This window comes from Salvelinus alpinus, chromosome 24 (assembly GCF_045679555.1).
Source record: "Salvelinus alpinus chromosome 24, SLU_Salpinus.1, whole genome shotgun sequence".
NCBI classification, from domain to species: Eukaryota; Metazoa; Chordata; class Actinopteri; order Salmoniformes; family Salmonidae; genus Salvelinus; species Salvelinus alpinus.
The window spans coordinates 18926040-18949865 of record NC_092109.1 but is presented as its reverse complement, the minus strand read 5'-3'; the positions used below and the strand labels follow the sequence as shown (position 1 = coordinate 18949865).

The following is a 23826-nucleotide window of genomic DNA, read 5'->3' as shown; positions in this document are numbered from 1 at the left end:
ATTACCTGTATTAACTGCACCTGTTTGAACTCGTTACCTGTATAAAAGACACCTGTCCACACGCTCAATCAAACAGACTCCAACCTCTCCACAATGGCCAAGACCAGAGAGCTGTGTAAGGACATCAGGGATAAAATTGTAGACCTGCACAAGGCTGTGATGAGCTACAGGACAATAGGCAAGCAGCTTGGTGAGAAGGCAACAACTGTTGGCGCAATTATTAGAAAATGGAAGAAGTTCAAGATGACGGTCAATCACCCTCGGACTGGGGCTCCATGCAAGATATCACCTCGTGGGGCATCAATGATCATGAGGAAGGTGAGGGATCAGCCCAGAACTACACGGCAGGACCTGGTCAATGACCTGAAGAGAGCTGGGACCACAGTCTCAAAGAAAACCATTAGTAACACACTACGCCGTCATGGATTAAAATCCTGCAACGCACGCAAGGTCCCCCTGCTCAAGCCAGCGCATGTCCAGGCCCGTCTGAAGTTTGCCAATGACCATCTGGATGATCCAGAGGAGGAATGGGAGAAGGTCATGTGGTCTGATGAGACAAAAATATAACTTTTTGGTCTAAACTCCACTCGCTGTGTTTGGAGGAAGAAGAAGGATGAGTACAACCCCAAGAACCCATCCCAACCGTGAAGTATGGAGGTGGAAACATCATTCTTTGGGGCTGCTTTTCTGCAAAGGGGACAGGACGACTGCACCGTATTGAGGGGAGGATGGATGGGGCCATGTATCGCGAGATCTTGGCCAACAACCTCCTTCCCTCAGTAAGAGCATTGAAGATGGGTCGTGGCTGGGTCTTCCAGCATGACAACGACCCGAAACACACAGCCAGGGCAACTAAGGAGTGGCTCCGTAAGAAGCATCTCAAGGTCCTGGAGTGGTCTAGCCAGTCTCCAGACCTGAACCCAATAGAAAATCTTTGGAGGGAGCTGAAATTCCGTATTGCCCAGCGACAGCCCCGAAACCTGAAGGATCTGGAGAAGGTCTGTATGGAGGAGTGGGCCAAAATCCCTGCTGCAGTGTGTGCAAACCTGGTCAAGAACTACAGGAAATGTATGATCTCTGTAATTGCAAACAAAGGTTTCTGTACCAAATATTAAGTTCTGCTTTTCTGATGTATCAAATACTTATGTCATGCAATAAAATGCAAAGGAATTACTTAAAAATCATACAATGTGATTTTCTGGATTTTTGTTTTAGATTCTGTCTCTCACAGTTGAAGTGTACCTATGATAAAAATTACAGACCTCTACATGCTTTGTAAGTAGGAAAACCTGCAAAATCGGCAGTGTATCAAATACTTGTTCTCCCCACTGTATATCAATGATGTTGCTCTTGCTGCTGGTGATTCTCTGATCCACCTCTACGCAGACGACACCATTCTGTATACATCTGGCCCTTCTTTGGACACTGTGCTAACAAACCTCCAAACGAGCTTCAACGCCATACAACACTCCTTCCGTAGCCTCCAACTGCTTTTAAATGCTAGTAAAACTAAATGCATACTCTTCAACCGATTGCTGCCCGCACCCTCCCGCCCGACTAGCATCACCACTCTGGACGCTTCTGACCTAGAATATGTGGACAACTACAAATACCTAGGTGTCTGGTTAGACTGTAAACTCTCCTTCCAGACTAACATTAAGCATCTTCAATCCAAAATTAAATCTAGAATCGGCTTCCTATTTCGCAACAAAGCCTCCTTCACTCATACCGCCAAACATACCCTTGTAAAACGGACTATCCTACCGATCCATGACTTCGGCGATGTCATTTACAAAATAGCCCCCAACACTCTACTCAGCAAACTGGATGTAGTCTATCACAGTGCCATCCGTTTTATCACCAAAGCCCCATATACTACCCACCACTGCGACCTATATGCTCTCGTTGGCTCACTACATATTCATCGCCAAACCCACTGGCTCCAGGTCATCTATAAGTCTTTGCTAGGTAAAGCCCCGCCTTATCTCAGCTCACTGGTCACCATAGCAACACCCACCCGTAGCACGCACTAAGGCAGGTATATTTCCCTGGTCATCCCCAAAGCCAACACTTCCTTTGGCAGCCTTTCCTTCCAGTTCTCTGCTGCCATTGACTGGAACGAATTGCAAAAATCTCTGAAGGTGGAGTCTTATATCTCCCTCTCTAACTTTAAGCATCAGCTGTCAGAGCAGCTTACTGATCACTGCACCTGTACACAGCCAATCTGTAAATAGCACACCCAACTACCTCATCCCCATATTATTACTTACCCTCTTGCTCTTTTGCACCCCAGTATCTCTACTTGCACATCATCATCTGCAAAACTATCACTCCGGTATTAATGCTAAATTGTAATTATTTTCTCCTCTAGGGCCTATTTATTGCCTACCTCCCTACTCTTCTACATTTGCACACACTGTACATAGATTTTTCTATTTTTCTTTTTTTGTGTTATTGACTGTACATTTGTTTATGTGCAACTCTGTGTTGTTGCTTTGCTGCTTTGTTTTATCTTGGCCAGGTGGCAGTTGTAAATGAGAACTTGTTCTCAACTGGCCTACCTGGTTAAATAAAGGTAAAATAAAATAAAATATTTTAAAAAATGCAGAAACATTGGTGTTTTACCCAATAAATTACTGAGTTTATACTTTGGGGTGTGCGACTCACTTTGTTTTAAGTGCTTAGTTTATTCGCCATTAGTAAGCACCTCTACACTAAATAATTTTCTCTGGGTGTGCGCCAGCTCATGCTTTTATAAGGAGCTGAGCCCACCTATTAGAAGGTTATTAATATATGTTCTTGTGTAATCATGCCTTGTCTTTGCAGCTGTATGACCCAGTGGGTGAATAAACTTGGTTTGAGATTTTTCTATTTGTAAGTTTGTGTTTTTACTCAGTTTGTTAAGAGCCTAACAGTTGGCATTGTCGGCAGGATTCACCACGATTTACAGTCGATCTATTCCGAATCAACGGAGCAGGAGCTGGCACCAAAAACAAGGTAGGCACAGTTCCTACACCTGTTACCATTCATTCTGACATATTGGGGAGATGAGAGTCATAAGCTGAATACAAATGATAGGATTCGGATCTAGAAAGCCTGAGTTTATTAAGTAGGCCCATTGTGTTACGACCGGTTGTAGATTTAGGGTAAGTCCCGAACAGGGTGGTCACTGCGGAGTGTAAATCCCAGAAGGGTAAGTCCCGAACAGGGCGTTCCCTGCGGAGGGTAAATCCCAGAAGGGTAAGTCCCGAACAGGGTGGTCCAGCGGAGGGTAAATCCCAGAAGGGTAAGTCCCGAACTGGGTGGTCTTGTGGAGTGTAAATCCCAGAAGGGTAACTCCCGAACAGGGCGTTCTCTGCGGAGTGTAAATCCCGAGTGGGTGAAAGCCGCAGTGGCCTCGAGGCCATAGAGTGTGTGTGTGTGTGTATGGATAAATTGTGATGCTTGTGTACTAGTATGATAGGTTATAGAGAAGTACTATATTTTTTTAATCTTGTTAATGAGTAGATCTGTCTCGATGAGTGTGAAGCAAATAGTGAATATCCAACAGAGATTGGTAACAGTATATACAGGAAACGTTGGGATGGATTAAAACACAAACGATTAAAGAGTGGAGGGAGGACTGTGGCCTCCCTGTGAACAGAATTCATCATGTTTTGTTTTGTCTGTAACTAAAACCTTTTTGTTAGTGATTAAGATTTGGCAAAGTGAAAACTAACCAAATGTTTATTTTCTCTTTTAGGAGAGGATAGGGTGTCCCTATCTCTCCCTTGAAATGTTTCCCGTGGCTGATGCCTTGGGAGAGCAGTTAGTGAAATTCTGTAGCTATTTTAAGTATAAAGGTACCCAGATCTAGCCGTAAAGGGAGCTCCCAATTAAGTAAGGCCTGGCCATTTGTTTGTTTTTGCCCTACATTTTACCACACAAGCCAGCACACATACACAAGCCACCTATTATGAATATTTGTTAGTAATGTTAATACATTGTCTGATTTATTGTGTGGGTTCTTCACGGGTTAGAAAGGATGCACCTTAAAGGGCACACAAATGACATTTTCTGAAGTATCTATTGTCCAAATTTTGGTTGCACACGTGAGTTCTCCTGATAATTAATACATTGAGTAACCCAATGTAAACCTGGTACACAGAATGTTTGAAATGTCTTCAAATAATGAGTCTGAAGTACAGGGAAAGAAAAATGGAAAGAACACTAACTTAATGGTGTTGAATAACCTCTGACTTTACTTTCTGATAAGGCCTGATCACCCTCGCCAGAAAGGCTAGAGACATTGAGTGAGATTTAAGTATAATATGTAAATGCTGGTAAATATGAAGAAGTGTATTGCTGTTGTTTTGTTTGTTTTGTTTTTGTATTTGCTTCAATACAAATTTCACCAGATTGGGTCTGCTGTATGGTCGGGATGTCTCCCTAAGGGTTAGCCCTCTAACTCCCTGACCATGTAACTCGGCGGTGAGGTCGCCAATATGATAGGGGAGTATAAGCCCATTTGCAAAATGGTTATGCTTTTGGGAGCACAGGGCATTAAGGGTGCTCCAAGTGCTTTACATAGATGAAAATAAACATCACAAATGTTATTAAATGGCGAAACAAAAGTCATAAAAAATGAAAATGAAAATAACATCATTAGAGTTTTATTAAAGAAAGAAATAATAAAGAAACACCATTAAGCTACACAGTCCAGCTTTATGTGCTGCCGTCCAATGTAATGGAAAGCCCCTTCTCCCTCCACATTAACCTTCCTGTTAAACTAGAGCCACTTCACTCCTTCATTACCTCACAATGGGCCTTGAGGTGTGATCCAGGGCACAAGGGCACCAGGGCAGCCATTGAGAAGCTTAGTGATTCCACAGGTATTCCCTGTTCCCCTGTCTCTCTCTCTCCACTATTGCTGGGAGGAGCTCGACAAGAGAACTCAGCCAAGAGGAGAGGAGAGAGATAGAGGGGGGGGGGGGGGTCCAGAGAGAGAGAGGGGAGGGGGATACAGAGAGAGACAAACACAGAGAAAGAGAGGGAGAGAAAGAGGGAGAGACAGAGAAGGGGGGGAGGTGCTGTACTATCCTCTTGCCAAGACTCCCACTTATTCCCAGCAGAGCGGAGCACCAGGGGAGGAGAGGAGAGCTGGCCCCTCGACAGGATCCACTCAGACACACAGCATGTTCACAGCCCAGACCGGGACCCAGACACAGGGCTTGCCTACTTAGACAACACCAGCCAACAGATAGACCTCTCTGGACAGCACCGGTCCCTCTGGGTCTCCCTGCTGCACTCACATTAACCTTGTACTGTAAAACACCTACAGTACTAGCGCACTGCAGCAACAGGCAAGGAATGATGGTGCCTGTCTACCACTGTTTTCCTGGGGAAATGGGTTTGCCCATTTCTGTCTGCTCATTGTGGTTGAGGTGTAAAATGAACAGCTGAGTGATTTAGCTGGTATAATAGTAGCATGACATGCAGGCACTTTCATAAACAGATCATCTTTAGATGTTCACTGTTTGTGTAATGCACAAAGGATACGAATGAAGTACCCTTATGCAATTGTTTGAATGCATTAAAGAGCACCACTGATTACACACTTACAGCATAAAACCTCAGCCATGAGTGTGTCGGCTTTCGGTATCCATTGGTGTAAATTATATACTTTATCGTAATTACTGTATTCATTAACAAATTAGTGCAGTATATTTGAGGGACTAGTCTGATATGGTAGAATAGTTTCTGGTGATATTATTGCCTTAGAATAACTGTTTTTGTTATGTGATAAACCATTACTATTGACTTGTGGGGGAAATCAGTGGAGCTGTTATGGCACATTCTGGCTGAGGAGCTTTTACAGTACGTCCACTCCACCTGGCAGCCGACCACTGGACTGTGATCAAAGGCAGGTGGAGTCCAGGAAATGCAGTGAAGCTGAATTCCTGATTTTGGACATCGTTAGAATAACTATACACAAATGCATTGATTGTGTAGCTCTGCCACGGTGTAATGTATGATGAGGAATGCGATGATATACACAAATCTGAATATGATAGTATCAGAACATAATGATAAAATAAATCATTTGGTGGGTGATAATGTTTGTCCACATGTACAAATGTGTATTATACGCATGTGTGAACTGTAGATGTATTTTTTGCATATCCCCCTGAGACACCCTCAGAGAGTGGGGTCATGGCCAGGGTCAGCCATTACCAATGCAGACCCTGGAGCAATTAGGGTTAAGTGCCTTGCTCAAGGGCACGTTGACAGGTTTGTCACCTTGTCAGCTCAGGGATTCAAACTAGTGGCCTTTCAGTTAATGGCCCAACGCTCTAACACCTGATATATACTTGTAATGAATACTCAGGGAGAAAAAGGTGTAGATTCACGCGCAGATCGCAGAAGATGTTTTCAGGAATTGTGGTCACAGGCAGGCAATGGTCATACACAGGTAGGCAAACAGGCAGGTGAAACAAAACTAGGACAGAAGGCTATAACTGGTTCTAACAAACGAGCTAGGCAACAGCTTAGTAGAGTCAAAACTAACAATACCTCACAAAGGCACAAACAGAATGAACTAAATAAGGAGCTGATGAGACCAGGTGAGTAACTAACACAGGTGAAATCAATTAAATAATGAAAGACAGGGCTATGTTCAAGAACACAAAGAAACAGAACACAAGGTTGACTAAGAATATAAATACAGAACCTTACAATACTCTGGACTTGTAAAATGGTATACAGTATCACGCAACTGTCCAATAATAATTCTGTAACAAATTATACATTGATGTCAATGGGAGATTTCTGCGAAAGTTGGAAGTTAGGACTCCAATAAGATTTTTGTGGGCTACAATTTGAATTCCTAATTAGGGCATTACTTTACAACATTTAAAACCTATGGCATTTTGAAACAGTGAGAACCACAGTCGATTGATTCATTGAAATTACACATCAAATGGAGGACAGATCACTCAGAAGTCTGTTTTATTTGATTATGAAATGTTCTGTCAGAATAAATGGGTAATATTTCTGAAAAGGAACACAATGACAAAAACATTCACAATGTGTTCCTATGCTGTCAGAATAAGCATATTTTGGATAGATGTAGAAAGTGTTCTCTAGATTGGCAATCTCTCCAAGACAGAGCACGGAGAGAAAAAAATTGAAGTACAGCAAGTACTGTAAACATGGGCCCGACCACACATACAGATGCAGGATCTTAATTTGAGCCAGTTTGCTACAGCAGGAAAATAATCCTGCAGCAACGGGAAATGTGAATTATTATGTGGATAAAAAAAAATTGTACGGGTTGATACATGTTTTGTTACGGCAAATCAAGTCTGACATTTTAAAGTGGAAATTACAAACTTTTGAAGCCTTTCAAAACCTTGAATACACTACAAGTTTGCATTTCCTGCCGTGCAGGAAAATTCTCAACAACAAAAGAGTGATCAAATTAAGATCCTTCATCAGTACTTCCACCCAGACACTGGTAGACAAGCAGCTAAACAACACCATGTGGGCTCTCTCCCACTCCCTCCCTCCATCAGTCTGTATGTCCGTCTCTCCTCCCTCCTCCCTGTCTTTCTCTCCTCCCCTCTTTTCCTCTTGCCTTTCCCCTCTTCCAACTTGCACTCCCTTTGCCTCGTTCTCTCGCTCTCACTCTCTCTCTCTCACATACACACACACACACACACACACACGCATACACACACACACACACACACACACACACACACACACACACACACACACACACACACAAAGCCCTCATTCTTTCAGTTGGTGGCTTTTCTTTCAAAACCGAAGGCTTGTGGAGGGAAAATGTACACTCCCCCCTCTGTGCAGCTGGGAACAGTCTCCCCCTCTACTTTGTCATCACACACACACACATTCTCTCTCTGTCTCTCTCCCTCTTTCTCTCTCGCTCTCTCTGTCTCTCACACAGACACACACTGCTCGGGGTCAAGGGGGTCATAGACCACGCCCGTGAAGCCTGCGAGAGGAGGAGAGGATGGGGGAGGAAATCAGAGACACAGTCCCTACTCGCAAATTTACGTACAAATAAACATCACTGAGGCCGTTTTTCCTCAACTTGCCCTGCTCTTTTCACTCCCTGCTTTTCTTTTCTCTCTCGGTCGCTCTACCTCCCTCTCACCCTACTCTCGCTCACTTAATACCCATCTCTTACTCCCTACCTCCCTCCCCTTTCTCTCTCTCCTCCTTCTCCACCTTCCCCCTCTCACTCTGTCTTTTTTTGCTATCATGGAATTGGTATTTTCCAAATGTGACTCATTTTTTCACTAGCCAGGGCCAAACTGTAAAAAGTCTGAGGCTGCAGGCAGCAGATTCACTCCTCTCGGCAGCGTGCATTCCTTCAGGGGGCTCTCAATTATCTCGACAGGTTCTGTTTGTTGGGGAGAATTACCCGTAGTTCATTTTTTCTACATGACTGCTCGCTCAAAGTCCCATTGTGACATGTGTCAGAGCGACCTAGTTCACAATTCAGGCACAAACTCAAGGTATTATTCATCCCTGTTCTGTAGCTCCCCTCACAGTCACCGCCGTTTGAGTCAAGCTCCAGGAACAAACATGGCCATGTTGTTAAATGTTATGAGGGTGCCCTGTTCCGAGTATACCCTGTCACTTAAAGCCCCAACATCACAGAGAACCAAAGAACAAGAGAGGAGGAAAAAGAAAGCATGAAAGAGCACCAGCCTAAAAGAGGAGGGAACGATCAGCAGGCAGAGAAGCCCACGTGGATGGATGCCAAGTAAAACTCATTGCCACAGAAAAGTCTGAGGAGCAATACTTAATCAGAGGAGGCCTTTATTAAAATCAGATTAAAGGGGCGAGTCTCTCGCTGGGTTCCCCTCAGCCAAGAGGAGGAACAAAATGTAGTAGTATATCTACAGATGTAGGATCTTCATTTGAGCCAGTTTGCTACAGGAGGAAAATAATCCTGAATCATTATGTGGATTATATTATATTTTTGTATAAGGTTGATACAGTGTATTTTTTGTTAGAGCAAATCAAGTCTGACATTTCAAAGTGGAAATTACAAACTTTAAAAGCAAATACACTACAAGTTTCAGGAAAATTCTCAGCAACAAAAGAGTGATCAAATTAAAATACTACATCTGTACTGGTGACTCAAGGGGTCCACAGGTACTGAGGGGGTTGAGGAGTTGTTCAAACAAGGCACAATATGCCAGCCTTAAAGCTATCACCATAGTTGTATTGCTTTTATTGTATACTCTGACATCACTTTGGAGACTAATTTAAATCAGGATTTCCAAGGTCTAGGGGTTTTAAACTGTAAAGACTGTAACAATTGCAGGAACTCTGGTGACACGGAATGTCAGTCATTCATGTGTATAATGACTAATTAAATAATCTATCATGAATAGATACAGAACTAAAAACAGATGTTCACAATGAAAAAACATAGGCATTTCTCTCTCTCAAACATACATTTTGTTTCAGTTTCATTTCTCTGCATAAGCAAAGCACAAAGCTAACCATACTGTACATGTCATTGTTATTAGTAGAAAGTTCTTGAAACAGGACTTGAGATCGAATTACAAGAGTTCTTCCACTGATGGACATTTGCCAAACAGTGGTCATTTTCAATAAGACATTGTATATCCTGAACATGTTTATTTCCTGTCCATTCTGCAGCAGTAGCTCCAACCCTTTCAGCCCCTTCCTGGGGTTGACCCTCTTTACCCCTATTGGACAGTTCCCTTGTTGACCTAATCTCTTACATCCAACCTCCACTCCCCTCTTCACATCTCCAGTCATACCTGGACTTGAAAAGCTACTGGTAATTTACCAAAGTTGCCGGAATCTTCAGTAATTTTGGTAATTAACAGAAAATAAATGGCAATCTATCGTAACTTTGGTCATTTATACTTTAATAACTTTTTTTTTAAATGCATATTTAGTATACAATTTTAAATCTGTGTTCATATTGTCCATGAGTTTGTAGTATTTAAACAATATGGTTCAAGAGAAAATAGCTTAATTAATTGCAAAAAAAAGCATCTAATCAACAATGGCATTATTTTCAATTAACTCTGCAACTCTTGAAGTTTTTCACAACTGTCACCAGTTTGATGCCAAAACATTGACAACAAATACATAGTGACATAGCAAAATAAATAAAAGTGTGTAAAAAAATATATATATATATATATTGCATGCTTAAACACCGATGGTATTCACAAAGTTGATGGTTTATATTTAGGATAAAGCTTTAAAGCTTTGTCATTCTATGTTTTATTTTAGAATCATCTTATTTAACTATGTTATATGTTTGACATGTGATAAATCCACACAAAGGGACAGAGATAATTACAGACACCTGGGATAATCTGAAGTACCCAAAAGGACCACAAAATGTATTGTGATAGATTACATAAAATCCTTGAAAGATACCAGAATTCTGGTAGCTTACTGGTAAACTTAGAAAATGTCCAGTAATACACCCTCCCTTTGCAACTCTAGTCATACGTTCACTAAATGCTTTGCTAACAACACAACAACACTTTTCTGAAATCACTCTCCCACACACACCTTATCAGGCCCCAGTCAGAAACATGAACAGGATATTCTGCCAAAGCACACACACCATTCCCTGTTAAACATTCAATGTGCATCCAAGATCTGTTAATAGTGTTTAGACTGAATGTAATTTGTTTAGGGGTATCAAATCCCACCTTGGCTATATGTGTAGGATCATATTTACCACACAGCCGGTAAAGTGAGGCACGCTATGACTAGGAGATTAGGAGGGGGAAAGCAACACTGTCTGGCGTTTCACCTCTATAATGCCTAGGTCACATCTCCCAGCACCTGTCTATAACATTCAACTAGCTGGCAACTTGTGGATGGAAAGACAAAAGAACACATTGAGGGGAAGAAAGAGAGAAACACTGTCAAAAGGGAAGAGCCCAGTGTTTTACTTCCTCCCTCCATTCATTGGCTCTCTCTTTCTTTCGCTTAGGGAGCTATATTTAGCACATGATGTATGGCAGTGAGATCACTGAAACAATGGCAATGTCTCAGACAGCAGGACAGAGAGAGAGAAAGGAGGACAGAACAGTAAGGTATGGAGAGAGAATAATAAGGGACGCTCTGGGGGAGCGTACAGATGTAGGATCTAAATTTGAGACAGTTAGCTAATGTGGAAACTTAATCCAGCAGCAACAGGAAATGTGAATTATTATGTGAATTATAATTAATGGGCATTTTTTGTAGGGGTTAATACATTTTTCCTTAGGGCGTTCTGACATTTTAAAGTGGACATTACAAACTTTAGAAGCCTGCTGTGCAGGAAAAGTCTCAGCAACAAATGAGTAATCAAATTAAGATCTTACATCTTTACACTCTTAGAAAAAAAGGTGCTATCTTGAACCGAAAAGGGTTATTGGGTGTCCCCATAGGACAACCCTTTGAATAACCCTTTTTTGTTCCAGGTAAGACACTATTGGGTTCCATGTAGAACCCTTTCCCTAAAAGGTTCTACATGGAAGCCAAAAGAGTTCTACCTGAAACCAAAAAGGGTTCTCCTATGGAGACAGTCGAAGAACCCTTTTGGAACCCTTTTTCTAAGAGTGTAGACACCAATGCAACGCCTATCTGTACATTCCAACATGCAACAATGTTGTGACCCCTCCATACTGTATATTATGTCAATCTAAAATAATTATACCAACTTAACATTTTTATCAGAGACACTAGCTGGGTAGATTTAAGTGAATATTTAACTTCTTATGGCTGAAGGGGCAGTATTGAGTAGCTTGGATGAAAGGTGCACAGAGGTGCCCATATTAAACTGCCTTCTCCTCAGTCCCAGTTGCTAATATATGCATATTATTATTCATATTGGATAGAAAACACTCTGAAGTTTCTAAAACTGTTTGAATGATGTCTGTGAGTATAACAGAACTCATATGGCATGCAAGAACCTGAGAAGAAATCCAAACAGGAAGTGGGAATTATGAGGCTGGTCGATTTTCAACCAAGATCCTATTGAAATCACAGCGATATATGGATGAATTTGCACAACAGTCTGTAGAACTTTGTCTGATGCCTCTACTGTGAAGGAGGGCCGAATGAGAGGGAAATTAGTCAGGTCTGCCATGACCTAACCATGCTCTAACCATGCGCGTTCACATGAGAGGGAGCTCTGTTCCATCGCTCATCTGAAGTCAATGTAATTCTCCAGTTGGAACGTTATTCAAGATTTATGCTAGAAACATTCTAAAGATTGATTCAATACATCGTTTGACATGTTTCTACTGACTGTTACGAAACTTTTGGACATTTCGTCTGCTTTTAGTGAACGCGCGTCGTGACTTTGGATTTGTTTACCAAACGCGCTAACAAAAGTAGCTATTTGGACATAAATGATGGACATTACCGAACAAAACAAACATTTCTTGTGGAAGTGGGAGTCCTGGGAGTGCATTCCGGCGAATATCAGCAAAGGTAAGTGAAGATTTATAATGCTTTTTATGAGTTTTGTTGACTGCACAATTTGGCGGGTAACTGTATGGCTTGCTTTTGTGGCTGAACGCTGTTTTCAGATTATTGAATATTGTGTTTTGCCGTAAAGCTTTTTGAAATCTGACACAGCGGTTGCATTAAGAACAAGTGTATCTTTAATTCTATGTAAAACATGTATCTTTCATCAAAGTTTATGATGAGTATTTATGTTATTTGACGTGGCTCTCTGCAATTTCTCCGGATATTTTGGAGGCATTTCTGAACATGGCGCCAATGTAAACTGAGGTTTTTGTATATAAATATGAACTTTATCGAACAAAACATATATGTATTGTGTAACATGAAGTCCTATGAGTGTCATCTGATGAAAATCATCAAAGGTTAGTGTTTCATTTTATCTCTATTTCTGCTTTTTGTGACTCCTGTCTTTGGCTGGAAAAATGACTGTGTTTGTCTGTGATTTTGCGGTGACCTAACATAATCGTCTGTGGTGCTTTCACTGAAAAGGCTATTTGAAATCGGACACTTTGGTGGGATTAACGTGTCCTGTCTCTCTGTACCTTTAAAATGGTATGAGATACATGTACGTTTGAGGAATTTTAATTATGAGATTTCTGTTGTTTGAATTTGGCGCCCTGCACTTTCACTGGCTGTTGTCATATCGATCCCGTTACCGGGATTTCAGCCATAAGAATGAAAATAACAGAAACCTTATCTTTTATTTATTTGTCGCTTATAAATACAGATAGAAACCTTATATTTTATTTATTTGTCGCTTATAAATACAGATGATCCCAATTGAGATAAAAATATAAAAAAATCTAAGGATTTTCAAGGGAGACATAATCCAGGACGGACGGCAGCAACATTTTTTTAAACTACTAATAGAATCCTAGCCATCACAAACAAATATAGCCAAATAAATACAACCATAATAATCATATGCACTGATGCCATTCTGGCTAGTGGAGCAGGTGGTGGGAAGGACCATGGTACAGTACAGACTACACACAAGAGATTATGTGATCACAGTGAGACAGTACAGGTGGAGGCAGAGGTGAGACTTCCTCCAGCGCTCAAGTACACACACAAATCTGGCATTGTTTATTTCAGTGAACAATTACCTGGGAACCTTACAACCTCTGGCAGCACAGAAACTCCTGCCAATTACAGACACACACACACATCCCTTATGGCTTCACAAAGCATGGCAGGCAGCTTTCTCCCGAGGGCCATAGCCCCTAAGCGCTCTGCTCTGACAGAGGTAACGTTTCTGTCTGCTATCTTGCACAGGTTTCCATGCTGTTGTTGTGAATGACAAGCCTCCAGTCATATCAGTTCTGTTCATTCCCTCTCTCGCTTTATAAGAGATTTAATTATCACAGATTATTTTCTCAAGATTGTCAGTCTGATCCACTTGTTGTGGTGAGATCTTTATTACCCCATCCTACTGATAACAATCTCTCTTTATTAACTCCTTTCATGACCTACTTTCCATTTGCTGCTTTATCAATTTGCTCTCATTTCCAGTGAAAATTGGTGGTGGAATAAAAATACACTGGATTAGCCTGGAATGAGTGTTTCAGTCAGATAATGAAAAGTGTAGTGTCTACTACAGTGTATTTACAATTAACTTTAATTTGAGCATAAGAATCTGGTTAAAGTAACACTGGCCTAATCAATAACCACATAAAATTAAATGATGTGATGAGATGTTCTTTCCATATTCATAACACTTGAGTGAATACGCTGATGTGGCTCCTGATCCTGACATGATGAGGTGATTCATTGCGTTCCTCTCCCCCTCTCCATTCACCTTGGCCACATGCTGTTCAGGTGCAGGAGCAGGAGCAGCACTGACTGGTGCTCAAAGTCAACCATCAGGTCATAGTGCCCTTCAGCAGTCTGCCAGAGCCTCCAACACAGTGCAACCCATCATGATTGGAATGGGTTCTCCTCTCCTTGGCAATCAGCAATTAGTACTGGGAGGTGTGCTCTTCACCTCTGCTAGGCAATTAGCAATTTGTGTTAATACTTCAGTCCCGTTTTTTCAGTGGCAGTTGTAAGCGGCAGTCGTATCAGTGGCGGTCTCGTCGCCGAAACAAAGACGGTTCTGCCAAGTTGTTCTGCTGAGTTATTAGAGGAAGGAAAGTGAGGAAGGCTCCACACCACTCTATCACTTGAGTATCTTACCTAGTTGTTTTCAGATGATCTCAATTTGCTATTTTGTAGCTTTGTAAACGATGTGTGTGTCACGCCCTGATCCGTTTCACCTGTCCTTGTGATCGTCTCCACCCCCTCCAGGTGTCCCTTATTTTCCCCAGTGTATTTATCCCTGCGTGTCCTGTCTCTCTGTGCCAGTTCGTCTTGTATGTTTCCAAGTCAACCAGCATTTTTTCCCGTTCTCCTGCTTTTTGCATTCTCCATTTTCTAGTCCTCCCGGTTTCGACCCTTGCCTGTTTCTGGACTTTGTACCCCCCTGCCTGACCATTCTGCCTGCCTTGACCACGACCTCTGCCACTCTGTACCTCCTGGACTCTGATCCGGTTTTTACATTTTTGCCTGTCCATGACCATTCTCTTGCCTACACCTTTGGATTAATATACATTGTAAGACTCCAACCATCTGCCTCCTGTGTCTGCATTTGGGTCTCGCCTTGTGCCTTGATAGTGTGTGTGTTTTCTATACCTGTTCACTCCTCTCCCTGTAGGCTTTACAGACACTCCCCACCCCTTGGCTACAACCCTTTGTGATGGGAAATGTTATGTTTGTGCTTTTCTAATAACCAAATCGACTGGGTTCATGCAAGTGACTGATAGATTGTGCCTGGGAGGAATCCTCACTATTAGTATCTGCAATTTGGCAGTACGCCCAGAACCTTGTTTTGAGAACGAAAGGGATATCTCAGTTTCAAAGTCTCAGCTTGGCGAGAAGAAGCCTTGTGAGGTATTGGTTGGTCACATGCATGAACCAAACGTTAACGATGAAATAATTATGAATAATGAATAAGTTAAATCATGCAAATATAACTTGTCTGTGTAAGCAGTATATAAGAGAACTAACGGGACTGCCCCGGTGGAGCTATTCCAGCAAATGCAGCTAGCTAGTTTAGCCTAATCAAACACCCTGCTCAAACAGCGGGATGCTATGTCAACTATCTAGCTAGGACTATCCAACACAACACTGGAACACTTCCAATCTTGTTTCTCATGGTCTGAGATTCTTTAGGTGCCTTTTGGCAAACTCCAAGCAGGCTGTCATGTGCCTTTTACTGAGGAGTGACTTTAGTCTGGCCACTCTACCATAAAGGTCTGATTGGGGGAGTGCTGCAGAGATGGTTGGAAGGTGCTCCCATCTCCACAGAGGAACTCTAGACCTCTGTCAGAGTGACCATTGGGTTCTTGGTCACCCCCCTGACCAAGGCCCTTCTCCCCCGATTGCTCAGTTTGGCCGGACGGCCGGCTCTAGGAAGAGTCTTGGTGGTTCCAAACTTCTTCCATTTAAGAATGATGGAGGCCACTGTGTTCTTGGGGACCTTCAGTGCTGCAGAAAGTTTTTGGTACCCCACGCAAATCTGTACTTCGACACAATCCTGTCCTGGAGCTCTACAGACAATTCCTTCGACCACATGGCTTGGTTTTTACTCTGACATGCACTGTCAACTGTGGGACCTTATATAGACAGGTGTGTGCCTTTCCAAATCATGTCCAATCAATTGAATTTACCACAGGTGGACTCTAAACTAGTTGTAGAAACATCTCAAGGATGACCACTGGAAACAGGATGCACCTGAGCTCAATTTTCAAGTCTCATAGCAAAGGGTCTGAATACTTATGTAAATAAGGTATTTCTGTTTTTTGTTATTATGGGATATTGTGTGTAGATTGCTGAATACATTCTGAATGCACTGTACCTGAATTTGTCCAATAGAAACTCTCGTTTGCAACTGTTGGACTAATGATTACACCCTATATCAGCTAGATGCAGGCAAGAGTGTGCAAGGCGATATTGAATGTCACCTCAAATTTTTCTCTCGACCTGTGTGCACCTACGTTGTAAACTTTCATTCATAGGTTAGGTTGTAGCAACCTCATGAGGGGTATAGGGAAAATATGTGTATCATGTAGTTGCCTAAACCTATCCATGTTACATTGAACTGGGTGAATGGAATATGAATGACAGTCATCCAATATGCTGTAATAGAAATAAGATCATCCTCATGAAAACATCCTTCCTCATCTTAAACGGCACTGACCGCCACTGTTCGCAACGTACTGGTAGGTCGCTAGGAAATAGAGGTTGCAGGCTTCACATTCAAGCTCGGCACATCACCTGGTTTCAGTCAGTCTCATTCTGAATCCTGCCATTCATTGGGTTTACTAAGCAATCAAAGTCCTCTGGGGTGAAATGAGCACCGCATACAGTAGAAATGTGCATGGTTCCCATACTCCAATCCGCTCGCTTCTACCAGACAAACTGTTCCGAATTCGAAGCTTGCTTCTCGTTTTTGGGCCACAAATGAGTTGTAACCCCGACCTTGTGGGTATTACTTCACTATGTGGGTATTACTACACTAGATACAAATGACGGAAAACTACTACAATGCTCGCTCGCTCGACTACCACCACCAAACGCACAGGAGAAAAAGAGTTGCCGTTTTTCACATTAAATTTATATGGTTCCTTCTTCGTGGATGTACATAGTAGCTTACCAGCGCATTGTCAAACATTATGAGCTAAACAACCAATCTGACCCTGGACCAGTGAAGGGGATCAGATACACAATGTGAGTCCAGGGTATGGCAAAGCAGAGCCTAGTTGTTCTGGGTCACAGATAAGGCAAACCCGAGTAATTTTAAGAGAGCTCGGCCAGGTTTTAGAACGGATGCCATGTTAGCACCTTTTTTCTCTAAATGTTGGTGATGTAACCAATGACATGTATTAGCCCTAGATGACAGACGGGGCACTGTTTTGAAGCCACCGTGCAGCCATTCTGGTACTCCTCCATTGTAAAAAAATATATTTGATTTTGGAAGCTATATAAATAACTAGTATATTCTATTAGACACCTTAATGCATACTTTTAAATTATATTATGTGAACTGAACATACACTTTTTTTTAGAGAGTACAAATGATAGTGTCCCCACTATATCAAAGAAATACATAAATACATGTCATTTTGTCCTTGAAACATTTTATTGAAATACTGTAGAATTCCATTAATTCCTATGGAGGACTGCTCCTTCTGAGGAGTAGCAATATGGCGGCCTGTGGCTTCATTAGCCATTAAATAGCATCAGCCATCGAGGATTTATACACATCATTGGATGCAACAATAAGAGATCGCCTCCAACAATTCCCTTTGAAATGACCCGCTGTAAACAAGCAAATGAGGATGTGAATTGAACAAATGTTTGTATTTAATAGCATTACGAATAATGTGTTTCCAAGTCGGTACTGTGTTGTGGTGTCAACACATTGCATATCTGCCTTCACTGGACATCTTCATAGGCTTTGAAAACTATCAGAAATAAACAGCACAAGGTGGAAGTGTCAATTATCGCTTAGCGACGGCTATGGAGGAAAAAGTGGCACTCTCAGAATGTTCAGTCAGAATCCGCATTGGCCCAACTCTCTATATAGTGTACATAACTCTGGGGCAAACTGGGTTATGGTAGTCATGACAACACTAATATCAATAGTCCCATCTAATAACCACACAGTCAAATGTAATCATTACAGTACCTCCATAGGTTAAAATAGTCAGATTGCCATGAGGTCTTGACCGGATATCCGTGGACATTACAGTACAGCACGTCACAGCCTCTCAGGCTGCTTACTGCACATGCATGACACAGCCCACACTGTAGGGCACAGGCACAGCACATAGTGATAAATAACTTCTCCTCCACAGCAAACGGCCAGAACTAGATCAGATTACCCCCTCACCACCCTTCCAAAAAGAGTCATCTCAGAAATAAAGAAATAAGAGATTTTCATAAAGCAGTACTACTGAGATAGTGAAAATATAGGTCAATTCCACCAGGTCTTAGGACCCTGGGGAAGCTAATCGCAGAGCCACATGCATTGGGTATGATGTTTAAACACTCCACTGGTTCGACATTGAGCCAATGACAATGGCATACAGAGCCGGGCTGAGAGAGAGCCTGACACACTGATACCTGAACACAGATGGAGCACGTGTGGACTGTTGTATGAGGTACCAGATTTATTGAGATGTTCTGCCACTGCAAAGATTACACAGCTCAATTGAATATCAGAGCTAAAGCGTGTATTTTTTCAGGTACCTTTGCAGTAACTTTGCAGTGATGTAAAAGCTTAGTGCATCTGGCTCACAATGAGTATGTATCAGTTTTTAGTGCTCAGGGGGAAAGGGCAGCTCACAGCACACCACACAGTGACCATGGGCTAGGTCAGAGGACAATCCTTCTGGCAGATTGCATAATATGGATTAAACAGAGAAATTATATTATTGGAGCTCTTTTTTCACTTAGATATTTACTGAAAACCATACACTCCATACTGTAAATACAAGCTATGAAATAATGCCATTATCATTAAATGTATCAACCTGATTACCACGTTTAAAATTTTAACTCAAACATATGCAATGGTATCACTGTAATTAATATTGCATACAATTATTTCATAATATTGAACTGTAAAAAAGATTCCGTATAACAGGCAGCCTAGGAATTAGACCTTATTTCATGTCATCGTCCTTAGCTACACCGTATCTCCTCATATTCTGCTACACCACATCAAAACACGAGTCAGTTAGTCAGGTTTTTTCCCCTCTAAAGCATTATCTCTGGTCTCTGTGTTCCTGTTCTGAGGTGCTCTCCCTCCCAGAGACAGAGGTCTCCCAGCCAGCCCATTACAATGTAACCAGGTCTTTGTCCTGTGCTCTATTCAGCTCCCTCGACCTTTGGCTCCCTGTGCCTCCCGGCCAGCTGCACAGAGGTCCCTGTGTGGAGACATGCCAGGGGAAAATGCAGGAATAATTGGAGGGGGAAAAGAGGAGGTTAGAGGAGGGGACAGGGTATAGTGGGGCACCCAGTGTCTGGAAACCCTCGTGCTCTTGGTGAGTTCAGAGCGGATTCTAAGGAATGGAGGGGTGAGGGGGGGTTAAGCATGTTTGGTTTGTGAGTGACCGAGTGAGGGAGTGAGGGAGGGGACTGGATGTCTTGGTAATGGAGGCCACAGTATAGCAGTCCTACGCTCTGGGGGGGAAAAAACACAGCATTTTTTCTCCCACGCTTTATCTGATAAGCAGGAAGCCCTGCCTTCCCTCCCTGTTCTCTGCCACAAAACACACACACATACACACCAGCCTGCTAATGCCTGCTCAGACCAACAACCAATCAAAAATAATTTAAAGAAGGTGTGACTTTGGCCTCTTAAGCTGTTCACTTTGAGGCTGGTGAAACTACAGGAATTTAAGAATTGAAACCTGAAATATTGTGCTTAATATTTGGCTCATGTGCTCTGGAGGGACAACGTGAGAAAGTGGGAAAGTTAAGTGGGTTTCTTTTGTGTAGAATACCATCTCGACCATATGACAGCTTCAGCCTTAGTCAGACTCTTCATATCGATATTGTTTTGCAGAGTGAACACAGAGGATCCAAGCTTCCCCTGCTGACTGCATACGCTGGCATACTACCTCTGCAGCGGTAGAGAAACATCAGCAGCAGTGAAATCTTGCAGAGGTTATACAATCAGCAGCACCACAGTGTTTTCTCCTGCATACACTTCTTTGGACAATGACGAGAATCGATAAGTGTGGCCCAGTGGCGAGGAATGACAAGCCTGGGGAGATTAGATTAGTGGACTAGCCCCATGCTGCCCCCCTCCTCCTCTCAGCTGTTTTATGTAACTCCGGGTCAGGAAAGAGAGAGATACAGTGTGAATGTTTCTCTCTCTGATGCTTTTGATTTTCATAAATAATCCTCCTACAACAACAAACCCTTTGTTTAATTTGGCATGTCAAGAGGGTCACAATTGTTGTAATTTTGCACATATTAATGCATTTCACTACATTTCAAAGATGGGCACATTTCTGAAGTTTGGATCTACTGAAGCCTTCAATATCTCTGGGACTCAAATAGACTCACACTTCCTACAGCCAACAACAACAATTGAAACAGTAGTGGTTACACATCTCTGCATTCAATATGAACAGTAGGTGTCCGACCACAGACGGGAAGATCGGGAAGATCTAGCCACGCTGACCCATGCAGAAGCATTCCCACTCATTAGTGTCACCTTCCATTAACAAATGAAGATGAGAAAGCGGGAAGATGGCTCTCGCTGCTCCTGCCTTCTCATCTCTATCTCTCCACTAGACCACCCCTTCTCCTTTCTACTAGTTATCTTCCTCTCTTATCCCTTCTCCCGCTCTCTGCTTTACACATTCCTCCTCTCTCATCCCTTCTCCCGCTCTCTGCTTTACTCATTCCTTCTCTCTCATGCCTTCACTCGCTCTCTGCTTTACTCATTCCTCCTCTCTCATGCCTTCACTCGCTCTCTGCTTTACTCATTCCTCCTCTCTCATCTCTTCTCCCGCTCTCTGCTTTACTCATTCCTCCTCTCTCATGCCTTCACTCGCTCTCTGCTTTACTCATTCCTCCTCTCTCATCCCTTCTCCCGCTCTCTGCTTTACTCATTCCTCCTCTCTCATCCCTTCTCCCGCTCTCTGCTTTACTCATTCCTCCTCTCTTATCCCTTCTCCTGCTCTCTGCTTTACTCATTCCTCCTCTCTCATCCCTTCTCCCGCTCTCTGCTTTACTCATTCCTCCTCTCATCCCTTCTCCCGCTCTCTGCTTTACTCATTCCTCCTCTCTCATCCCTTCTCCCGCTCTCTGCTTTACTACCAAAACCTTTCCAAAAACCAATCCTTCACTTCTTCCTCTCGTCCCCCCTCTTATCTCTCTCTTTCCCTGGCTTAGTCAATAAGCTAGTTCCCTGCTGCAAGCGTGCAGCCAGATATTGCAAATGTTTCTATAAATAGAGGAGATAGTGCTGACAGTGGCACTCTTTCAGGTGAGATATCTCTCGGTAATGCGCGCACACACACACACACACACACACACACACACACACACACACACACACACACACACACACACACACACACACACATACACACACACACACACACACACAGGATCTAAACAACAGCAAGAAAAATTGCACGTAGGGAGTCTTACTGTGTGCTTCATTACAGAGACTTTCCTGAGCCAGCACAATGCCATACAACACAAGACAGTAAAACACGGACCACACAACGCTACACATCACTAAACATAAAGCCCCTTTTCCCCCAAGTCACTGACCCCACAGCACAGCATGAGCACTTTTAATAAAATGCCTATTCAACTGTCACTCTCAAGGTCCACATGCAACAAACCCAGAGGGTGGTGGTAGCCTACTGGAGGGATGGGGGGATAGAAAGTGGAGCGCAAGGGAGGTCAGAAGAAGGGGGGAGAAGATGAGCGTATGACTGCCCAACAGCGATCAGCAGCGGCAGGCTCACCTTCCAGCTCGTGATGGATGACGTCGGAGAGGTTGGGCTCATCGCCCCACCAGAAGATCCACAGCTCCTTGGCGTCAGGCTTGACTTTGCGGCGCCACACACACAGCAGGTTGGCCTGCACACAGCGTATGAAGCTGCGCAGTACCGGGTCATCCTGTGCCGGCGCTGAGATCACCGGTCCGTACTCGCCACCGCCGCGGAAGCTGTAGCACCGCCATTTGATGCCCGTGAGCTCCGCCTGGAGAAGAAAAAGATAAAGAGTGTGTTATTATTATTTCTGTATACTGTCATTATTTTGTGTTATCATAATTAGTATCAATAAAGTTAATTGAATTGAATTGCAATACATAGAGAGAGAGACAGAGAGCTTTGAATTATTGTATCTGAATACTGTAATTATTTTTGTATTATCGTAAAAACGAATTAGTATCAATAAAGTTGGTTGAATTGTAATTGAGTGGTGGATTACTGTAATGAAGGAGATGAGTGGCCTCAATATGACATAACCAGGATATAATACACAAGGATTGGTACCGCTATAATTGAACATGTTCACCTCAATGACTATGCTCTCTAAACAGTATTGGAAACGTTTGATTATTAGAATTGAATGACATTGACATGATACATTTTTTATAAGACCCTAATTTGATTAAATGCTTGTAATCTGAGACAACTGAGGTCTTGTCTGATGCCCTGTTTGTAGCTCTTCACATCAAATGAAGTGGTATACAATGTGAAGTGAATAATGGGCTGCTACATAATGTTAAATATAACCCTAGAGCTCTATGGCCTTCCTGCTAACAAGGGTTCTGATTACTGCCTTGTAAAAAAAAATGAATAAATCCACAGCTACTACTGTTATTCTATTCACATTTTTCATATTTAAATTTCACCAGAGCTGTTGTAAAAATGTATATACTGTATAGTATGACACTGAATAAGCAGGTGTGAGAGAGAGAGAAAATGAGAGAGTGATTAAGAGAGAGCAACAAAGAAAGAAAGAAAGAAAGAAAGAAAGAAAGAAAGAAAGAAAGAAAGAAAGAAAGAAAGAAAGAAAGAAAGAAAGAAAGAAAGAAAGAAAGAAAGAAAGAAAGAAAGAAAGAAAGAAAGAAAGAAAGAGAAGAGCGAGAGAAGAACGGGGGAGAAATTGTGTCAGGGTGAATCACCGCAGCATAGTCAGTATCTGACATCTTCTCAATTTCATTTGATAGAATAAAACGCATTTATGTTGTCTATCAGAGGGCTGGGGGAGCGAGGCAGCAGACAGCCTTGTCAAATAGGACGTTTGTTCAATCTATCGATGAGCAGTAAAAAGGCACCCCCACTGCACCAGGGAGAGGGATCTTTAAACAGATGTGAAGACACACCAATGACACCGAGGATAGATTTTCTCAGAAAGGAAGAACAGTCTGGCTTGGGTGGAATATTGTTGTCATGTGTACAGTCTGTCTTTTCCCTTCTGTGGTTTGGGTTTTATTTAAATACAATAAACAATGGGGCCATTGATCCACATTAGGGAAGTTATGGCTGAAAACCATCAAGTCCCGACAAGAGACATTGATTTTGCTTTTGAACGCAACTCAATAACAGAGTCGTCATATTATGCTCCAGTGTGGGTGTCTATGAAGAACAAGGCTGAAAATGAACATCTCACAAAGGCTGTGTTCAATACCCACAGAAGCAGATTTGGCAGGATAAGGGAGATCGCTCGGTGAGCCACACTGCCAGGGCTAGGCTCCTCTCCTGTGTT

The 23826-nt window shown here is 42.5% G+C and overlaps 1 protein-coding gene across 5 annotated transcripts in view; it reads right to left on the bottom strand.

Annotated features, from left to right (window-relative positions):
- LOC139552278 (mediator of RNA polymerase II transcription subunit 13-like) overlaps nucleotides 1-23826 on the bottom strand; it is a 110910-nt gene that overhangs the window by 74032 nt on the left and 13052 nt on the right. For all 5 annotated transcript variants that reach the window (XM_071363839.1, XM_071363843.1, XM_071363840.1 and 2 more), the window contains exon 2: nucleotides 22074-22311. In XM_071363839.1, the coding sequence (XP_071219940.1) occupies nucleotides 22074-22311 (238 nt within the window). The remainder of the gene's footprint in view (nucleotides 1-22073; nucleotides 22312-23826) is intronic.